This window comes from Camelus bactrianus, chromosome 11, assembly GCF_048773025.1.
Source record: "Camelus bactrianus isolate YW-2024 breed Bactrian camel chromosome 11, ASM4877302v1, whole genome shotgun sequence".
Classification (NCBI taxonomy): Eukaryota; Metazoa; Chordata; class Mammalia; order Artiodactyla; family Camelidae; genus Camelus; species Camelus bactrianus.
Window position 1 is genome coordinate 66,107,544 of NC_133549.1, and position 14,697 is coordinate 66,122,240.

Here is a 14,697-nt window from a genome sequence, read left to right on the forward strand (position 1 = left end):
GGAAGCGGGACCAGGATAGAGAACCTACTGCAGCTGGCACGCGCTCGTGCAGGGGCAGCTGGAGTCAGTGGCATCCAGCTGGGGGCTGGGACGGCCTTCAGGGTCATTCGGGGTAGTCCTCTCTCTATCCACCCATGCTCACCCAGCTCTATCTTAGCCGCAAAGACTGAAATCTGCCTCTTCCAGGCCAGCAATCCAGCGTCATCAGGTCTGGGCACCAAGGTTGAAGAGCCATCATCCCAGGTGGTCGGCCAGGCCGGCCTGGGGGTCTCAGGCCTGGTCCCACAGCAGCTGCCACCATCTGTGCACATGGGGTAAGACCCTTCGTAATGCTCAGAGTGCCCACTTCCCCAGCTGTAGGATGGCCCAGGTTGGGTGGCTGACAGCCCCTAGGGGAGCCTCCTGGCTCCCCACTGGGAGGACAGGAGAAGGCAGAAGTAGAGGGGATACATTGGGGCCCTCAGAATTTGGCAGACTATCAGAGCTCCCTCCCCAACTAAGACATTAGTGTGTTAGTGGATCTAAATTCAGCACAATTCCAAACTTAAACCTTCTAAATAGGAGAACTTTTAAGAAGGGAAATGGGAAAGAAGGAGCCTCTAGATGTGCTCGCGCAAAGACAAGCCACGAGGAAACGCTCTGCGAACACAAGTGTGTCTTTGTCCTCCCTTCACCAGTGGCTGCCAGAAACCCCCCCACCCCCGCACCCCTGCAAACGAGCGCCCTTGCCCACTGCCCTGAGTCCTTGATAATGACTCTCAGCCCTCTCTCCCCTCCCCCACCATCCACAATCATCGTCTTCTGGTGCAGGACGAGCCCAGTTCCCGGTGCAGAGGTCAGGCTGGGGCAATCCCATGGAGACAAGCCCTGGAGAAGGAGACTGATGAGAGTGGAGTGAGCCTGCAGGGTGGGGTCAGCCGGGGGCACCCCTGCTTCCTGCCCAGCCCAGACGTGGGGGTGAGGGAGGCCCCCAGATGGGGATCAAGGGAGTCTGGGTCACTTGCAGAATTAAGAGATCTGACCCAGAGGGGAGGGGAGTGGCAGAGGTCAGCCACCCTAACGAGGAGGGCTGCCTCCTCAGAGGCTCCAAGGGGCCTGGATTTCCTTGGAGTGTGTGGTTGTGTCTTTGCATACAAACTAACACGGGCTGAGGACAACCCTGATTAGTCCAGAAACCCTCACTCCTGAGGTTCTGCTCTCCACAGCTCATGTGGAGACTGGGGACAGAAGCCCAGAGATGGAGTGTGGACAGACCTCAGCTGCTTCCTTTGCTGAAGCATCGCAAGGTTGTCCCTCAGAGCAGGAGGAGGGGAGAGCAGAGACCCACTGAGCCCCTCCTAGAGCTGCAGTTTTACCCAGAGCTAACACTCCCTCTCAGGTGGAGCCCTCTTTTGGAGCTGCCAACACACCCAATGTCACCTCCTCAGCTTTGGCCTCTCCCACCTAAGGGCCTCTCAGGAGCAGGGGTGGGTAGGAGGTGTCTAGTCTAATTGCACTTTGCAGATAAGGAACCTGGACCCAGAGAGGGAAAGTGACTTATCCAGGGTCACACAGACAGCCTTTCCTGACTCCCAGGCCATCTCCCTCAGTGGAGGTGGTAAGGTGAGGGTGGGTGCGTTGGAGGAAAGCTGAGGGGAAGATGGGAAGAGGAAGAATGAGACAAACGGGAGATCCCTGAATAGTCAGGGATGCCCAAGCTGACCTCCCACCTGTACCCACCCCCCAGGGGACTCTGTCTGATGTCCCTGGGGCTGAGTCAATCCTGGGAATGTTTGGAATTGTTTGGAATGTTAGCAGGAGACCTGGTCCTCCAAAGGAAAGAGTAACGGGGACCTCAGAGGGCGCTCCTGAGGAGGGGTCTTTGAGAACCTTAGAGCTACAGTCGCCAGACTTCTGACAAGGTCCTCTGGCGCCCTCTGCTGGCCATAGAGCAGAACTGTGCTTGTAGGCAGGGCCTGGCTCAGCCCCTTTCTGGTGCCTGTGATTAGACAGCCCTAGGCTGAGCAGTGAACCTTCACTCCTATGGAGAACAGCCCTGAGGCTCCTCCAGAAGAGAGAGCTTGCCCTGCTTTCGGCCTGCAGAGAGTGGGTAATGGAAGTGATGGAACACCAGCCTTTCTGTAGCTTGAGGCTGGCTGAGAGAAGGGTACCTGGGTTTTGGCAGACAAAAAACCTGTGTCTGAATCCCTGCTCTGCATGACCTTGGCAATCATACCCAGCCTTTCTGAGCCACAGTTCGCTCACCTGTGAAACAGGAATAACATCCACTCCCACACTGATCGTAGGGGATTCTTTTTAGAGATTGAATAAAGGAAGGATATAAAGGCTTAACTCAGTACCAGACACGTAACAGGTGTGGTAAATGGCTGTCCCTTTCTCTGCTCTGTCCCACCAGAGACATTTTCCAGAATTTAGTGCCTGGGGCAGACCTGGGGCACCAGCTTGTCTGCTGTGATCACTTCTGAGTCCAGCTTCAACACCCCTGCCTGTGGCTCAGGGGTCCTGGTGGGCCGGGGTGAGGGAGGGCTCCTGAGTTTGAAGCTAAAGTTTCTGGGCCTTTTGCAGAATTCGGAGACTTGGCTCAAAGAGGATGGAGGTGAAGCCGTCCCAGGCAGACATGAATCTGTGAATGCAGGTTACAAATACACAGTGGTCCCTGCTGTACTGAGGAACCAGCACTGGGTCATGGGGCAGAGCGAAAGGCTTCATAGCGGAGATGGTGTTGGACCTGGTCCCCAAGGAAGAATAAGGTTTTGAGTTAAGGAAATAGCAGAAAGGCATACAATGGTGAAAATGGGTGGTGTTTTCAGAGAAACGGAGAGCAGATGTTGGGATGTCAGGTGAGGAGGCCAAAAAGGAGTGGGAGTGGAAGGCCATGCTCAGGAGCCTGGCCCCTCTTCCATGGTCAATGCTGGGCAGTGGCAGGCTCGGCCAAGTGGGGGAGTGATATTGTCCAGTCTTTGTATTGGGAAGCTTACCTGGATGCCAGTGTGGAGCCCTGATCATGGAGGGGACAGGTTAGAAGTAGCTCCAGCCTCAGCCAGGAGCAGGGTGGGCCAGGACTTCCTGTAAGATGGCAGGGAAGGGATGAGGACAGCAGAAAAGATGCAGGCAGGTGGGGCCAGGCTCCGCCTCTGCCCGTGGGACTTGCAGCATGGTCTGCAGCCCACAGGGCCTGGGCTGCTCCCACCTGCACTGCCCAATATGCTGGGTTCTGGCTGGGGCTTCTTTGGGGGCTCAACTCGTGGAGACAAGAGCTGCCTTATTCCTCCCCTGCACCCCTCCCTCTCTGACACAACAGGTTAGTCTTGACTCACCTACTCTTGGCCCCCATTTGTCACTTGCTGTCGTCTCCAATCCCATCTCCCCCTGGTGTGTCCTTCCAAGGAGGGAAGAGTATGTTCCCTTTCCTTCCTGAGCTCCAGCCCCTCCCAAGATTTGGCATTTTCATCAGGAAGTAAAAGAGATTACAGAAAAAGATAGGACACTGCCGAGATGGTAAAGCAAATCTCATGCACAGTATCCTAGAGAAGCAACCACTTGCCTGCCTCTGGATGGATGAGGTTAGGGGTGTGGTGGAGAGAAATGAGTGGGCTTGGGGGCTCTAGGCTGTGTCCTACCTCCATCCACAGTTCCCCAACACCCAAAGCACAGGCTGACCCTTGGCCATGTGAGGCCAAGGCCCACGTGTCCTTAGGAAGAGTTAGACCCAAGGAACCTGGGAGGAAAAGGACCCCAGACAAAGAGGATAGGCTGGAGCCCCATCCAGCTCAGCCAGCAGTGCCACTCATACAAACCTGCTGGAGTGAAAACAGGGCAGGAAACACTAGACGGGAAGGGAGGGGGGCTATGCAGGAGGTAAGTGGCCAGGTGGGCAGCTCAGGCCCACGGCCCTGGCCGGGGCCCTGTATGGCGATAAACCTTGAGCAAGTCCCCGCCCCCAGACTCAGGCTCCACTGGCTAGTTTCTTTCCCTGGCTCTTTCCTGCTCTGTGATCTGTGACTTGGCTGTGTTCAGGTTCACCTAGCTGAGAGAAGGGGCCCACAGTGGCTGCCGGTGACCACAGGGTCCTCAAGGCCCATCGTGGGCTGGACAGTCATCCCAGGCTTCCAGAGCTACCACTATCTGGACGTCCTTGCAGGCCAAGCTTCCAGAGCCAAGACTTGGGCCCTGAGTCTGGTCATCTTCTCATCGTTTCTCTTGTTTCTTCCTTCAGGGAGAACGGGGCATGCCAGGGATGCCGGGCAAACAGGGCGCAAAGGTATTGCCTCCCACCACAGCCCTGGCACCTCCCACCCCGCGCGGCAGCCCAGCCCTCTCTCCCACAGCTCCTCCCCGCATCCCACTGTGAAGATGGGTGCACGTTTCCTCCCCGGCCCCCTCCCCATGCTACACGGCCTGTCCTTCCAGGCAGGGGTGCTCCTTCTTGGCCCATGAGCCGTCACTCACATGCCCTCCAGTGCCCTCCTGACATGGCCAGGCCTCCTCCGGGGCATCTGTGGGTCATGAAAGGCCTCTCAGGTAGCCCCAGCTCTGGCTGCAGTCCTGAGACCCATGTGGGAGTCAGGAGCTGCTAAATACCACTTTCACTTGGGATTTACTAACTGGTGCACTTGGCAGCCTATTTACTTCAAAGCTGGTAGTCTTGGGCTGATGAGGAAATGGGGTTCACTCCCAACACCCCCCCCCCGCCGCCCCAGGCACTGGGGCTCAGAGCCAGAGCGCTCTGTGAGGAGAGTTCCAGCTGCACACCCACGGCCACTGTACTTGCTGGAATCAGTATCTGCTGTTCCCCCCCACGGCTCTCCCTTCCTGCCCCTTCCCCTCCGTCTCCTCCTCCTCCTTTCCCATCCCAGGTAGCCCTCTCCTCACTCCACCCCGGGGCGTCCCTGCCTAGCCCACCACGGGCTGCCTGCCACAGTGTCCTCTGAGTCCCCCCAGGAGGGTCTCAGGGCTGAGCAGGTGTGTGGGAAGCCCAGGGAGCCAGCAGCACTGCACAGAGCCTCTTCCTCAGGCCCCTTCTCACTGTGCCGACCTCAGCAACCCCTTCCCTGGGGGGCCGGGGCGGCAGGGAGAAACCTTCACATCTTACATCTCACCACCTTTTCCGCGCTTCCCCCTGGTTGAGAAGGTTCCCCTGCCTTTTCTTCTCTCTGCCAGGGGGCTCCTGGAATCGCTGTGGCTGGGATGAAGGTCAGTGGACCTTGTAACTTGACACCTGAGGGGCAGGATGGGAGGGATGGAGAGAGGACAGAGTCGGGGCTTCAGGGCTCAGTGTGTGGCCTCTGGACCAAAGAGGGAGCAGAGAGGATTCGGAAACATTCTCTTAAAGAAATATTTACGCCAGAGGCATAACTGGAACAACAGATGTTTAACTAAGCCTTGCAAGTAAGTAGCCAAGGTTTAGCAGCCTCAACTAGAAATCTCACCTGCCAATGTGAAGGGACCGCTTTCCTTCCCACTCCAAGATCCAGCCACTACATTCCGATGGGCGGGGACACCGGGGAAGCATAAATTCTCGGTGTGGATCTCCCTGCAGGTCCATTGACAAGGGCTCTGTGTCCAGAGCAAATGCCCCTTCCTTCCTCTCCCTCCTCCTAGGCTGCTTCACACCTGCCACCCCTCTCACCTGGGGAAAGAATAAGGAACATCCAGGAGGGGCCCAGGTCCTAAAAGAGGAAGACTGGGGGCTAGCCCCTGAGGCTTCCCCTGCCCCCAGAGTGCTTTCACCCTTTGCTTCTGCACTTGCTCTCTCTTTCCATCTCCCATTTCTTTACCGGAGTCTTCTTTTTCCCACACAGGGCGAGCCGGGGACCCCAGGAGCCAAGGTACTGATGCAGAAGAAACGTTCTGGGCTGCGTGGAGCATCAGGCGTGGGGTGGAGGTGGGAGGGGCTGCTGTCGTTTTGCTCTTGGTCCCCCTGAGGCTGGCCTGGGGCTAGGGACCTGACTGAGCAGAGGAGAGCCTGCCAGGGAGGGGCTTGCTTGTCAGGAATGCTCTGAAAATGTCTCCCCCCTTGCCTGGATCCCGGCCTGCCCGCTCCAGCGGGCAGTGGCTATTGTCCCCTGCACCTGCAGGGCTGTCTCTCTTATCTAGGACAATAAGAGACATAACATGAGAAACAGTTTCCGTGGTCAAATACGTTTGAGAAATAACAGGGTTAAAAAATATTACACAGGTTTCTTTACTGCAGGCCTTCCCAGCCTTTAATATGCTGAACATACATTGGGAAACTAAAAAAGTAGTATCTTGTGCAGCATTTTCAAACTTTCCCACCAGGGCATTCTTTTTTTAAGAGGAGCATCTTATGGGACAAGTATTCTGGTCTATGATGACTGTCCCTCGTACCCCTCCCCCCTCCCCCTCATCCTCTTATCAGTGACTTTCTCTTCTTACCCCCAAGGGAGACCCAGGAGCGACAGGGAAGCCGGGGCCCCCAGGTTTGCCGGGAAAGAGGGGGCAGAGGGTAGGATACTGTGTCTTTGAATGTGTGCCCCTTCATCCTGGCCTCGGCTAGTCCCCAGCTCCCTGCCCCACCCCATGGCTGGTGTGCTGCTTACAGTGTGCTGTGGGTGCATGTGTCCCCGGAACGAGGGGAGTGCCGGGATGACTGGGCAAAGCTTCAGAAATTCACACTCGAGAGCACATCCTTTCTCCTTGAAAGCTGTTGGGTACCCAGGAGGAAAGCCCAGCATAAGGAAGGAAGGAAGGCCCTCCCTCCCCCTCACCCCCATCCCCCAGGACCTCTGTGGAGCAGCACCGCATCCTCCACCCACACCCGGCCTGTTTCAGGGGAAGCCCCAGCTGAAGACAGCACAGCACAGGCAAAGCAGGGCCAGCTGGGGCCTCAGGACTCCCATCCTCTCATCAATTGAGCCTTATCTAGCCCTCCTCCCATTCCTTGGCCAGCTGCATTTCTCCATTCATCTTCTACCCACGGGCAGGTGGCAAGGGGATGACACCCAAAGATTTGGTGTGGCATCTTTTGTGGCCCCAGCTGAAAAGTTCATTGAAACAGCTGAGCAAATTACAATCCCAGGGCCCTCGGTTTATACCATTACATACGAGAAGCACCAGCCATCAGGCTGTGGAGAGTGGAACTTCTGCTAACCTGGCGGGGTGGTACTGGGGGGCCTCCTGATACGGGACACTCTGTGAATCACAGTGAAGTCTTTGTGGCTAGACGACAGAGCATCAGGAGACCTGGGTGCTGGACCTGGCTGTGCTACTGACACAGTGAGAGGTCTTCCACAGTCACGGAGCCCCTTCATCGGCTCAGTGAGAGTGGGGCTCTGGGAGTCATGCCCTGGGGGAGAAAGGTGTTCTTCTGTGGTAGAAGCAGCTGGTGCAGGAGGAGTGTTAGTGCACCAGGGCTGCCCTAACAAAGGACCACAAGCTGTGTGGCTTCAACCACAGAAATGTATTGTCCCACAGTTCTGAGGCCAGAAGTCTGAGATCAAGGTGCGGGCAGGGTCAGTTCCTTCTGCGAGCCATGGGGGATAATCTGTTCTGTGCCTCTCTCCCAGTTTCTGGTAGTTTGGTGGCATCCTTGGTGTTCCTTGGCTTGTGGAAGCATCACCCCAATCTCTGCCTTCATCTTACATGATTTTCTTCCCATATGCATGTCTGTGTCCAAATTTCCCCTGTTTGTAAGGACATCAATTATATTGGATTAGGGGCCCATCCTACTCCAGGATGACCTCATAACTTAACTAATTACATGTCCAATGACGTCAGGACTTCAACATATGAATTTTTGTGGGACGCAGTTCAACCTATAATAGGAGGCAAACTTTTCAAAATATTCCTCCAAAGGAGAAGTTCTGGTTCTGTGGTTTTTGCCCTTCTAGAGGCAGGGAAGAGGTGGGCAGAAAGCTTTCCCTGGAGACCAGGGGCCTCTGATTGGTAGACATTACAAACATGAAAAAGAGCCGAGCAGTTTAAAAAGAAAAAAAAATGGCCTTTTCCAAATACTGGCATTCAGAACTGTTCACCTCTCTCCAGGAGACCCCCAAAAGGGTCTAAATGCTCTTGGCTCCTCTCCCTGCATGAGTGCCGAGGCTTTGGCCCACATGGGCCAGGAGGACAGTGATGCCTGTATGAAGTGTCCCAAGGAAGCACTCAGGTCCCCAGTGGGGCCCAACAGGAAGTAGAGTCCTTCAGAGAACAGCCCAGGTAGGGCAGGGAGGCAGGAGAGATGAAGGGCAAAGCCCAACGCTGGATGGCTAGTGCCTTCACCGACATCCTGGAGCTGCAGGTCCTAACCCCACACCGTCTACATTTCCTCTGCAGGGTGAGAAGGGGGCTGCCGGTCCCCCTGGGCTTCTCGGCCTCCTGGGGCAGAAGGTGCGTATCAGTCAGCTCTGAATGGTGGGTTCTGTGTAAAAGCCCTGGTGTCCGTCCCCACCCACATTTCCGGTCCCCCTAAATTCACAGAGGCCCCAGCACTGGAGGTGGCCCTCCCCAATTAGGGGAAAGTAGCTGGAACAGTCAGATTCTGATTCGGGGGACAGAGGCATGGGGTACCACATGGGAGGCCCTGATTGGCAAAAAAAAATGCCCAAATTCAAAGAATTTGGTAACTGTGACCTGGCCTGATTTCTCTGCACCAGATCTGAAGGTGTGCCCCACACTACGTGTGTTCTGTAAGATATTCCATTAAAAACAAACAAACAAAACTTAAGGTCGAATAAATTTGGGGAGAGCTGTGTAAGGCAGAGCACCTTGGCCTGTCTAAGAGACCCGTGGCGCCTTCGGTGAAGGAACCTGTGAAGCTTCGTTTCGCTTTACCTTTCCTATGTTGTTTGGCCGCCAGGCCCCTTTCTCACATGTTGAATATTCCCAGCCCGCTGAAGGAATGCCCCACGGAGCACACTTTGAGAACCACTGCTCTAGATCCCAGTTCCGATGGGTGTCTTGTTCCAACTCTACACCCGTTCCCCTTCACTAACCAGCTCTGTTCTCTCCTCAAACCCCACAGCCAGACTTCTGAAGGCCTCAGGTCCCCAGCCATCCTGGAGCCTGCAGTCCCTTCATGTCCCCCAACACTCAGCATAGACTGAGGACAGTCTGCTGCCTTCACTCCTTTTGAACTGTGAGGGGAGGAAAGACAGGGCTCGACCACCTCCCTCCAGAGCTAGTCATGGTAACTCTACCTTCCACCCCCAGGGAGAAAAAGGTGATGCTGGCAACTCCATTGGAGGAGGCCGAGGGGAGCCCGGTCCCCCAGGGCTCCCTGGGCCCCCAGGGCCAAAGGTGAGTCTTTCCCTGGGATCAGTGCTCAGGGCAGATGTTTGCCTTCATCCTTAGCCCATTTCAGGTGTTCTGTGTCCTGGGCACCTTGCCTGCTCTCCTGCTCCAATTGTATGGTTTTTCCGGTGGATTCTGGAAAGGTCATGTGGATCATGTATCTGCTTCCAGCCAGTGATTATTCGACCATCCAGGAGAGATGTCTTCTCTGGGGCAGACGGATGGTCCCCCTGATTCAAATGGCTGTGATGTAACTGTGTCGGGGACCAATGGCTGCAAAGCCTTAGGACAACGAGAAAGGCCCCTGGCCCGGGCTCTGAATCAGTCGCGGGTCAGTGATCCGCTGAGCCCGGCTGGTGTGGCAGACTGCGGGGAGGCAGGGTTGCAGCAGTGGGGCAGCTGCAAATGGGACTGCCCACACTTTCCCTGCGCAGGGCAGGAGCCACAGTGGTGAGATTTGAGTTCTCCGAAGCAGATGCCTCTTGCATTGCTTGGTTTATTTTAGTAGCTTAGGGAAATAAGGAGGGTCTCTTTCTTAGCTTAAAAGGAAAGGATTAGTTACTCTGCATGATTTGAGGCAAGATCTTCATTCATTCTACAGACTTTTATCAAGGGCCTGCTATGGGCTGGCCTCTGTGTGGGCTCTGAGGCTGCAGGGAAGTAAACCCACAATTCCAGGAATATAGTGTAGGGAGCCCCAAGGAACCCCACAGATAGGCAGATGAAGTAGCAGGAAGGGTCTCGGGCTCACCTTCACATGCTCATGTGACTGTGGTGGGAACAGAGCTTCATTGGCAGGAGCACCAGCTTTGCCAAAGACAGCCCTGCCACCTGGGCTCCGGGACATCTCCAGTGCTGAGTCTGTCCCGCTGACCCCGCAGGGCATGGATACCAGGCACCTCTTGGGTCTTGATTTGGAGTCGGGGAAACCTGGCCACTGTTGCCCCTGTGTCCTGGGACAAAAGGGAAGAAAACTAGAAGACTGTCCCCAAACCCATGTCCTCTTTCCAGGACGAGAGAAAATGTTGAATAAGTAGAGTGCTTAGAGTGGGCCGCCTCCTACCTCTCCCTGCTCCTCCTGTCCTAGGTCTCCTGGGGCCCCCTCCCCACGTGCCCAGGGCCTTCCCGCTCCCCTCTGTCTCCCAGGCAGGACCTGATGAGGTGTGTCTTCGTAAGTGTTCCAGGCTCCAAAATGACCAGCCTCCCGCAGCCAGGGGCTGATGGCAATACCAGTGGGGTTCTCAACAAAGCTGGGCGCGCATGTGTTAACCGAGAACTGAGGCGGGCCGGGCAGTGCAGAACTCAGAGGAGGAAGGGAGTAGGTGGGGAGGGCTGCTTGGAGGAGGTGAGACCTGGGCTGGGCCCAGGGGTGAGTTAGTAGAAGCTGAGGAAGGGGGCAGAGGCTCAGAGACACTAGGACATCAACAGCAAGACCATCTTTGCCGCCTTAAACAGCTGTCCCAGCTGCCCTGTGTGTGCTCATCCCATCTCTCTCCTCTTGCTCAGGGGGATGCTGGAGCTGATGGCCACGCCGGCCCCCCAGGACGGCAAGGAGACAAGGTACAGAGGCCTCTAGATCCGAGAGCTGCAGGATGAGGGTTGGCTTGGGAACTCAAGGCCTGGCTCAGAGAGACTGAGAGTTTTGGCCGTCCCTGCATCTGGGCCCCCAGGGCACAGAGCTGACAGCCATGACTCCTGCCCACTGTCTCTCCTGGTCAGCCTGGGCTTTGGAGAGCTCCCACTGAGATGGCAGCCACGCAAAGGCAGGCCGAGGGATGGGACGCAGGGGCTGGGGAGTGACCCAGAGGGTAAGGGCGGGGCTCCCACTTGTCTCCGCTGCTCCCTGTGGACGGGCTGGCCGGTGCTACTGTGTTCCCTGCAGGTGCTCCAAGCCTGAGAGACTGTGGGCATGGGGAGGTGGAGGGCAGCTTCCCTGGAGGTAACGCTCTGTGAGCTGGCCGACTGCAGGGTCAGCAGGAGTTGAGTTATATTAAAGAGTTTGTTTTCCCTTTATTTTTACTTTCTATCTTGAATTTTTTGAATTGTGTTCAGTGTTCACATTATTCCGGAACAACTGCAACTGTAGTTTGCTTTTCACAATTTACACCATTTCATCTAGTCCCCATAGTCCTGTCCTGTTTCCAACAGGAACGTATCCTCCCAGCCCACCCACTCCAGGAGGCCGGCTGTTCCTAACGCAGCACCTGGCCCCACGCTTCCTCTCACAGTTTGGGTCTTTCACCAGCAGAGACCCCTGGAGGGACTGCCTGGGCTCTCCATGGTGATTACCAACCACACAGACAATTGGCGAAAAGTTTTTGAGCCCTTGTTCCTTGAGCAGAATGGAAATAAAGAGGGGCAAAGGGTCTGGTCCCTGCTCCCGAGGAGATGGCTGACGTAGGGGACTGGGAAGAGGTGGCTAGACGGACACAGGGAGAGTCGCCAACAATGAACACAAGACAGAAAGAATATCTTCAAGGGCGAAGCTGGAGGAGCTCAGAGGGAGCGGGGAGCATGGGCAGGTGGAGATGCTTCCTGAGGGGTGGAGCCTGCACATGAATGGCCTGAGCTGATCTGAGCCCCCTGAGCCCCCTCCACGGCCCCAACGCCTGGCCCATGTGGGGACATCTCATACTGGCTTTATGCCCATTTCACTCCAGTTCTGTTGTACAACAGGGGGAGCCCGGAGCAGCTGGAGAACAAGGACCTGCTGGCCCCAAGGTACGTGCATCTCTCACCCAGAGTCACAGCATCACATCTCACCTCCCTGGATCACAGCGTGAAGTGGCTTGTCCCTGGGGCCTTGCAGGGGAGGGCGGGGAGAGCATTCTGACCCCAGGGAGGTCTGAACTGCAGCCATGATTGGACTCAGTCTCCCCCAGGTCTGTCTAGCCCAGGGTTCTCACATGGAGTCTTCTCTGTCGGTTCTGGACCCCCTGGGCTTCCTCTGAGAGTGTTTGGAGCCCCCTGATAGCAGCCCCCCTGCCCAGCTGCTCTGGATCCTTCTGTGTTGCAGCCAGTGCTGGCTGTGGTCCTGTTTGATAGAAAGCAGGTGGCAGTTGTCCTGAGGTCCCTGCTGGCCCAGGCCCTGAGTGGAGGTTTCACTTGTCTCGTAGGGCTCCAAGGGCGAACCGGGGAAGGGAGAGATGGTGGACTACAACGGAAACATCAACGAGGCTCTCCAGGTAAGCGGGGCCTTCCCAGAGACTAGGCACCTGGAGGGGCTCAGGGGGCTCAGGGGCCTCCGGGCTCCGCCCCAGGGCCTGATGAGGGGGCAGGGCCCCCCTACAGGCTGCTGTGCAGAGCCTCCAGGACAGGTGACCCATGGCCTTCTCTCCTTCGGCCTTCCCCATGCAGCTCCCAGGCACACAGCCTCTCATTTGGAATGAGGGTGGCCCAGCTCTCAGTCTGCGCCCAGCTGGCTGGGTATCCTGCCTCTGGGTCACTGAGAGCCATGACTGAAGCATTTTGGCACCTGTGGGGTGCTGGTCAATCCAGGGCTCTGGGGCCCCATTTCTTCAAAACACACACTCCCCTTTCACATGGCAGCATCTGTCTTCCTGGAACACATCTGCCTTTGTGTCACTTTTGCCATCTTTCAGGTTCAGATGGTACCCTCCTTGAAAAGCGGGGCTTCTCAACTTGGGTGCCACTGACACCTGGGGCTGGATAATCTTGACTGTGGGGTTGTTGGGGGGGAGGCAGTCCTGTGCGCTGGGGGCATGCTTGCTCTCTACCCACTAGATGCCACCCCACCCCAAGCCACGACAACCAAAATATGTCTCCGCACACTGCCAAATGTCCCCAGGGGCACAAAATCACCCTAGATTGAGAACTGCTCCTTTAAAGGAATCTTTGTACCTAGCTGAATCCATTTACAAGGTGTACAATCGTTTTTTTTTTAACACCAACAATTGTCCCTCTAATCTGTTTTTCAAATGGTTCCATATTGCTGTATCACATCTAATTTGTTTAAAGGGAGGTACACCAGAGCGTTAAATCTGGGTTCTAGAAGAAGAGGGAAGATCAAGGAGGGAGTGATCAGAAAAGATAGGAGATGTCGCTTCCCTCCCTCTCTGGTAGAATGGAAGTTTGCAGTCCATTTTAGGACATGTCTGTTGTAGGATAGCCTCAGGGCAGCAGTTGGTGCATGTGGGATGTTCTCTGTCCGGTGATTACAAACCTCTGGGAGACGCGAGGGTGGTGTGGGGCTGGCAAGCACGAAGCCTCCTGAGAGGGTCTACCTCTGCTGTGCCCCTTTGAGGGGCCTGGCTCCCATGCTTCCAGGACTGGGCCAAGGGGACCCTGCAGGTGGCTCTTGATTTGCTCCTCAACTGATGGCATGGTGTTGGTTTTTAGGAGATCCGGACGCTGGCCTTGATGGTGAGTCTTCCTCCTTCCTCACTTTACCCAGGCACTGGGCTGGGACCTGGGAAAGGGCAGGCTGGAAGCCAGGACTGAAACTCGCCTCCAGAAGGCAGACGCTGGGCTGCTGGGTGGGGGCTGATCTGAGCCTTAGCAGGGCTTGTGGCTCTCTCCTGATGTGGCTCTTCACCATCTGAGCAGCACACTCCTGTCACAGGGCAAATGCTGGGTTCTCGTTATAGCTATGTCTGGCAACTAGAGGTTTAGAGAGGGGTATTGTTATGTTTCTCCTCCTAAAGGTTCTTACTCAGCCTTTAACTAATGAAGTGCATAATCCTAAAAAATCAGCAGCGACCCTCCGCATTTCCCTCATTCATAGAAGTCGATTACATTATCTGCATCTAGAAAACCAGTCAATTCTAAGTCGGGATTTTGCACGCGTGCCTACCAGTGGCAGGCCCTCAGTGAGTATTTGTAGCTAAAATGATTTCCACCAGGTTTAACTTCCAAGGCAAAGAAGAGAGGGGAGATCACAAATTCTCAGGTTACTAGCATTTCAATTCACTTAGTATTTTTTAGTGGCCATGTGCCACACAACAACACACTTAGGGGTGATACAACCCCAGCATCGAACACCAGTCATATGATGCCCCAGTTCCAGAAATCGATATTAACCACATGATTCTCGAATCAGTGAGCTTCATTTGGAAACATTAAAATATATTATTTGAAATAGCTCTTTGAAGCAAAATTTTCCTGGAACCTTTTTTTTTAATTTTTAAAATCAACCTTGAGTTAGCATTTACATACAAAAAAATGTACACATTTTAGATGTAGAATTTGCTGGGTTTTGACAAATGTATACACCCATGTATCTACCATACCACCTCAATCACTCCAGAAAGTTCCTCCATGTGCTTCAGGAGTCAGTCCCACTTACCCTGAGCCCTGGGCCACTGCTAATCTGCTTTCTGTCACTGTAGATTAGTCTTTATCCTAGAGTTTCAGTGAATGGAGTCACACAGTATATAGGTATCTACATCTGGTTTCTTTTGCTCAGATGAATGTGTCAGAGTTTCTTTC

The 14,697-nt window shown here is 55.2% G+C and overlaps 1 protein-coding gene across 1 annotated transcript in view; it reads left to right on the forward strand.

Annotated features, from left to right (window-relative positions):
* LOC105066386 (uncharacterized) overlaps window positions 1-14,697 on the forward strand; it is an 82,643-nt gene that overhangs the window by 40,606 nt on the left and 27,340 nt on the right. The window contains exons 16-24 of the mRNA XM_074374123.1: window positions 4,217-4,261; window positions 5,161-5,193; window positions 5,802-5,828; window positions 8,293-8,346; window positions 9,169-9,255; window positions 10,756-10,809; window positions 11,926-11,970; window positions 12,366-12,434; window positions 13,609-13,632. Of these exons, the coding sequence (XP_074230224.1) occupies window positions 4,217-4,261; window positions 5,161-5,193; window positions 5,802-5,828; window positions 8,293-8,346; window positions 9,169-9,255; window positions 10,756-10,809; window positions 11,926-11,970; window positions 12,366-12,434; window positions 13,609-13,632 (438 nt within the window). The remainder of the gene's footprint in view (window positions 1-4,216; window positions 4,262-5,160; window positions 5,194-5,801; window positions 5,829-8,292; window positions 8,347-9,168; window positions 9,256-10,755; window positions 10,810-11,925; window positions 11,971-12,365; window positions 12,435-13,608; window positions 13,633-14,697) is intronic.